The 6604-nt window shown below is 32.9% G+C and overlaps 1 protein-coding gene across 1 annotated transcript; it reads left to right on the top strand.

Annotated features, from left to right (window-relative positions):
- Positions 1–1174: 1174 nt before the first annotated feature.
- On the top strand, positions 1175–5900 carry LOC115968802 (purple acid phosphatase-like). The gene is made up of 8 exons (XM_031088307.1): positions 1175–1782; positions 2034–2234; positions 2431–2542; positions 2956–3185; positions 3828–3966; positions 4821–5041; positions 5378–5499; positions 5588–5900. The coding sequence occupies exons 1-8, from the start codon at positions 1579–1581 to the stop codon at positions 5784–5786; spliced, it is 1428 nt and encodes a 475-aa protein (XP_030944167.1). The 5' UTR covers positions 1175–1578; the 3' UTR covers positions 5787–5900.
- Positions 5901–6604: the final 704 nt, after the last annotated feature.

Genomic DNA, 6604 nt, shown 5'->3' with positions numbered 1-6604 from the left:
AACAGACAGTGGAGGAGCAAAACTTGTCAGTAAGTAGATGTGACACATTGGTTTTTACAGAAATAAAATATCAAAGTTGCGACACCTCAACTTCCCAAACTAGTTAGTTGGTGCGTTATGTCTGTGATTCGAATCCTAACGACCTTATCCTCCAAAACTATTTACACATTGAAAATACACTAAAAAAATGACGGATTTAGCATTGGAATTACACACAAAAAATAGATGATAATTTAAAATTAAAATGTGTATTAATTGCTTAAATCCGTCATTTTTTTAGAAGTGTTATGTATATAATATTTTCATAACAAATTTTACGTGATAAGTTGTAGCTGGTTTTAATTTGAATCTACTATTAAAATTATTTTTTTGCTCACCAATAACATTTTGTAACAATCTACTACTTAAAATTTGTTGTGAAAGTGCTCTGAAAATATTATAGACATAATATTTTTTTTTCTTTTTGAGAAACAAATCCCTCAATTTACTCCAAAAATCAATTCCATGATTTTTTTTTTTTAGGAAAATGTTAAGATTTTTATTATTATTTAGCATTACTCTTTTAACCCATCACAAGATATTTTTAGTTGTCAATATGTTGATTTTCTTTTTGGATAAGAGTCAATATCTTTGATTTAGTCTTCACATGGCATGTAAAGTGAATATCCTTTCCTATATCTGTTTGCTTATTATTATGTTCTTACAAACACTTTTCCAACAAATCATAGGTGGTAAGTTGTTATTAGTTCTATTATAAACTCACCATTTAAATGAATATTTTGTCTGCTTCATTAACAACCTGTCATTGAAAATTTTATTTTGAAAAAAACCTGTCATTTAAAATTTGTTACGAAAATGTTGTAACAGTAGCATAAAAATAAAAGTATATTCTCATAATAAAAAAAGTACTATATTATAGTATATTCCTTATTTTATTTCTGGCTAGTTGCGCAAAAATACTAAATTTGCAAACTAGACAATCAAATTCCTATTTTTCATTCTCAAAAAAAAAAAAAAAAAAAAATCCCTATTTTTAACTCATCCAGTTTGTAATAGAATAGAATAGAATAGAAGACTAGTTCTACATGACGTCATTTTCTACAAAACGATAGTATAAACATAGAATGGTATTACCGAGATTACCATAATTTATACCAAACACCAAACTTCCCAAACCAAATCAAACGCAACAATAATAAGCCACTTTTCCTAGTTATTGTCAAACCTAAACGCTTTCAATCGAGGAAGCTACACACGTTAAACACACCCAACTTCCCCGTGACTACAGAGTCCATTGTCAACTTTATTAGAATACCACCATAAATATTTTCAAACCAAAAAAAAAAATTTGTATTAACTCAGTTCCTACATATATATCTTCAAATAACAACTGGTGAAGGAAGACTCAGTTTCTTATCATTAAACAATCGTTGACGTCTAAATTTGTATTATATAAGAATGCTCTGAATATTCCTAGCATTCTTCTGATCAGACTCGAGCCAGTTTAAGCATTTCATATATATATAGCAACAGGGTCTCGGCTCTTTAGCTAAATAGTGTAGTTTTTTGAGACTTTGTATGTGCAGGCAAAAGGTCAAGATGGGTCTTTTTGGTTCTTCTTTATCTTCTTCTTTGATCGCAGTTATTTTGGTTTTGAGTTTAGCAGTGGTGTGTCATGGAGGAAAGACCAGTACTTTTGTTAGAAAAGTTGAGAAGACTATTGACATGCCTCTTAATAGCGATGTCTTTAAAGTCCCACCTGGTTATAATGCACCTCAACAGGTACTTATGTCCCTCTTATTGTTCTTCTGCTTTTATTTTCTTATTGATCTAACTGTTTTCTGGTAAGGTTTTTCTTGGTGGGGTTTTCTTTTTAGATAGTTTCAATCGGTAATTGTTTTTGTTTTGTTTATGTATCCATTGTGCATGGTTTTTTTCTGGGGGAGTTAGGATTGATAGGCAATTGGGTATTTGAAATTTTTAGTTTTTGGCCTTTATTTTATTGATTGATATTTGGGTTGGTGTGAATTCAGGTACATATAACACAAGGAGACCATGTGGGAGAGGCAATGATTATATCATGGGTGACTGTGGATGAACCGGGTTCCAGTAAAGTGGTCTTTTGGAGTGAAAACAGCAAGGAAAAGAGACATGCCAAAGGCAAAGTTAGTACCTATAAGTACTACAATTACAAGTCTGGTTTCATTCATCACACAACCATCAGAAACTTGAAGGTGAGTAAAAATTTTCATACAATTATTTCATATGATTGCTCTAAAGTTGTTCCCCTGTTTTTGTTCTGTTCTTGTTGTGCTTCTATATGAGATTAATGGATGATATGGGCATATATGATATATGCATTAAAAGTATGCTATGTATCTAGGTATGTGTAAACTTTTTATTTATTTATTATTATTATTTTTGGGGCAGTTCAACACCAAATACTACTATGTGGTTGGGATTGGGCACACTACTCGGCAGTTCTGGTTTGTAACTCCACCTGAAGTTGGCCCTGATGTACCTTATACATTTGGTCTTATTGGTGAGTATTTCTTTAATAAATCCCAAAGAATTTAGATATTTGGTTGGCATTGTGGTTCAAGCATATACATGGTCTTCATTTTTAGGCAGGTTGCATTCTCTATTTCCATTAGACTTTTGCAAAGTCTAGTGGCAATTTGGCAGGCACAGACTAGCCTATCCAATAAAGCTAGGACTACGATTGAAATCACCTGCTAAGACTTCATAATAATAAAATTTGCAGAAAAAAAAAAAAATCTCACTTATAAGCTACATAAGCTAGACTTTTCATTTTAGGTTGATTATTGGCTCTTACTTCCTTTACATGTTCCTAAATGAATGAGGAATGTACTTACATAAGCAGAAGTGCTTATGTGTTAATTTAGACATTTGAAACATGTTTTATACATTTTAAACTAATGGTATTGTCTGCAGGGGATCTTGGTCAGAGTTATGATTCAAATAGGACACTTACTCATTATGAGTTAAACCCACAGAAAGGGAAAACAGTGCTGTTCGTTGGGGACCTCTCTTATGCAGATAACTATCCAAATCATGACAATAATAGGTGGGATTCATGGGGAAGATTTGCTGAGAGAAGTGTTGCTTATCAACCATGGATATGGACTGCAGGGAATCACGAGATTGACTATGAGCCATCAATTGTAAGTATCTCATAGAATATTTCATTGTTTGGTAGTAACTAATGTGTTCTGTAATTCTTATTTAAAAACTTCTTCTGGCTGCACTTGTTTGACGACCTTTTCAATCTTGTGGTTTGAAGTCATACCAATGGTTTAATTTTTTGAAGAATTTTTTCTACTGAGGTAAAAATTAGCTCTTTTGTTATATGTATGTGAGGGCTACTGGACACTTCTCATGCCTTAGCGGGTACTTTGCTTAAAAAAAAGAAGAAAAAAAAAAGGTAACACTTAACAGGAAATTGAGTCAACATAATACTGTGTTGCAATTACCTTCATTGTTCCCTTTGAAATATTATATTGTAAAGCTTACTTATGACAGAATTCCCCCTAAATTGACCTTGTTCGACAATAATGCTCCTTTTGGTAGCTAAATTTGATTTAAGGTCTTGCATATAAAAATAATCCTCTTCATCTAAAACCCAAGAGAGACCAAGAGGTCTATATCTTGGTAAAGCCAAAAATAATCCATAGTGCCACCATGTTGCTGTTATTGATACTTTTGTGACAGTTCTACTCTCTTTGACATTATTTTGAGTCATAATTCATGTATTTCTGTATATAATTCTCCAAGCTTCTAATAATAGATTAATATTTGGGTTGCAGGGAGAAACCAAGCCTTTTAAGCCTTACAGTCACCGTTATCATGTGCCTTTTAAAGCTTCAAATAGTACAGAACCCTTTTGGTATTCAATCAAGAGAGCTTCAGCTTACATCATTGTCTTGTCCTCATACTCCGCATATGGTAAGAATGCATCTGGCTTTACATGTTATATATTTCTGATTATGGTCATATGCACAGACATATGTCCAAACTAGCAACTTCAGTCTATACTTTTTTTTTGGTGGTCTTGATGTCTATTACATAGATATGGGATGATGATAATTCAAGAGTTTATAATGCATACTGGTTAAGACTTAAGACAACTAATTACAAATGGCTGTGATTAGGATATTTGCTTGCATTTGGTGAATGCCGCTCCTTTTCTTTGATCACATCTTGCCTGCCATATTATATTGTTTAAATATGTGTGAGAGTCTGAGGGAATAATTATTGGTTCTCTTAGTTTCTCCCAATAGGTATAGGTAAAAAAAATGTTACACATTTTTTGGAGTCCAGGTTGAGGGACGTTCTATGGAGTTGAAATGATGAGTCAAGTCTGCTTTTTAAGGCATTTATTGTATACCTCATAGAGTCATATTTTGGTTTCCATAATGACATCACATACAATGTTTATAACGTTACAAGTATCTTTTGCTGACATTGTATATCAGTTTTTTAGGACTACTTAGGACTACATCCTCAATGATGGGGTTTTGCCCCAAAATGCTGTAAGAAACAGAGTAATATTTTTACTGGGGATGACAGGATGTAATGATCAAGACTTCCTAATTTATGTGGTTAAGTTAAATGGCAAGATTGCTACCATAGTGTTTTGTTTAAGCTAGTATCTGATGATGGCATGTGTTAGTGTCTCATTTTGCCAAATTCAATGTAGCTCAGCTCAATTCAACTAAGCCTTTGTCCCAAATAAATTGGGGATTTCATGCAGCAAAAGCAAAAATAATAAATTTACTTGTCATTACCATTTTTTTCAGGTAAATATACCCCTCAATACAAATGGCTTGAAGAGGAACTACCAAAAGTTAACCGGACTGAGACACCTTGGTTGATTGTTCTAATGCATTCCCCTTGGTATAACAGCTACAACTATCATTTTCTGGAGGGTGAAACCATGAGAGTAATGTATGAGGCATGGTTTGTGAAGTACAAAGTTGATGTGGTGTTTGCTGGTCATGTTCATGCTTATGAACGATCTGTAAGCCCTTGATACTTTCTATTTATTAGTTTTTGAAATGTGATTTTTTTAGAAGTGTTATCTGTGTAACACTAGTAGTTGTCTCTAATATATTTCCTAGTTACCTGAAATCTGTGACGACAAGGAGTTTGGCAGTATTTCATTTCTGAAATTTTTTTTGAGGAGAATGAAAATTCTGCCATCTATCATCTTTTCTTTAATGATGCATTACACTGAGACCCACATGCACAAATCCAGATTATTTGATTTCCATTTGTTTATATATATAGACATTGTCTGTGGCTATATGTTCATTTCTTCTGATGTTGATTGACAACTAACATATGAATATTACAGGAACGTGTATCCAACATTGCATACAATGTTGTAAATGGTATTTGCACTCCTATAAAGGATCAATCAGCGCCTGTATATATAACCATTGGCGATGGAGGCAATCTTGAAGGCTTAGCAACCAAGTAAGCTAATTAAATTATAATAGAGCTGACCTTCATTGATTCACTGTTTGTTAATATGGTTTAATATAAATGTCCTCCTCTGTTGCAGCATGACGGAACCACAGCCACCATACTCAGCTTATCGTGAGGCTAGTTTTGGTCATGCCATTTTTGACATTAAGAACCGAACCCATGCGTACTATAGTTGGCACCGTAATCAAGATGGATATGCAGTGGAAGCAGATACTATGTGGTTTTTCAACAGATACAATCATCCAGTTGATGATTCCACAAGTACCCAATCATGATGAAACTAATAACCGTCGAATTCTCTTTGGAATATTTTCTCTCATAATTTTTTTCCTTGAATAAACGATCTCATATAGTTGATTCTCAATAATAGTTACTACTTTTCTTCAGCATTTTATTGTTCCACCTCTTCTCTTCTATGTGCCTTTGCTAATTTTTTTTTTGTCAAACTTATGTTGTCAAGTGGCTCGCTGTGTCTCTTAATAGCAGCACATTGCATCTAAAACTGGAATAAAAGACTTAACAATCAGACTAAACTCAAATGAACATAACCATGTTTCATAGTCAAAGACTCAAAATGCATTGCCACTGTTGGATTCAAGATTCTATTGAAAGAACTGATATGTTGGATAAAGTGTGCTTCAACAAATGTGTACGAATAAGAAATCAGGAAATATGAAATAAGCACAAGTTATGCCGCAATTGGAGGAAAAAATTATGTGAAATTAGCATATGTTTTGCATTACAAGTAATAAACCTATGAATTTTATTTTTATTTATTAATTTTTGCTGAACATTAAGACGTGAACTGCAAATGTATAAGGAGTCAAGGAGGAATATAAATAAAATGGACAAAGTTTAGTTACAAAATTTGTTGGTTACAACCTTACTCAATATTTTGGATAAATTACAAAGTACACCTTTGAAATTTATTGGATTTTACACCTAATGTTTGAAAAAATGGATTTTACACCCTAAAATTTATTTTAGCGGTTAAGTGACAAGGTAGAGTGCTGATGTGTATTATTTTTGCCAAATCAGTCTCCCAAAATGCCTTCACCCAAACTTAAAACGAGTTCAAATCTTCTGTCCCCGT

The sequence above is a fragment of the Quercus lobata genome, chromosome 11 (assembly GCF_001633185.2).
Source record: "Quercus lobata isolate SW786 chromosome 11, ValleyOak3.0 Primary Assembly, whole genome shotgun sequence".
Taxonomy (NCBI): Eukaryota; Viridiplantae; Streptophyta; class Magnoliopsida; order Fagales; family Fagaceae; genus Quercus; species Quercus lobata.
Note: the sequence above shows the minus strand (reverse complement) of the source record. Positions and strands in the feature narration are given on the sequence as shown.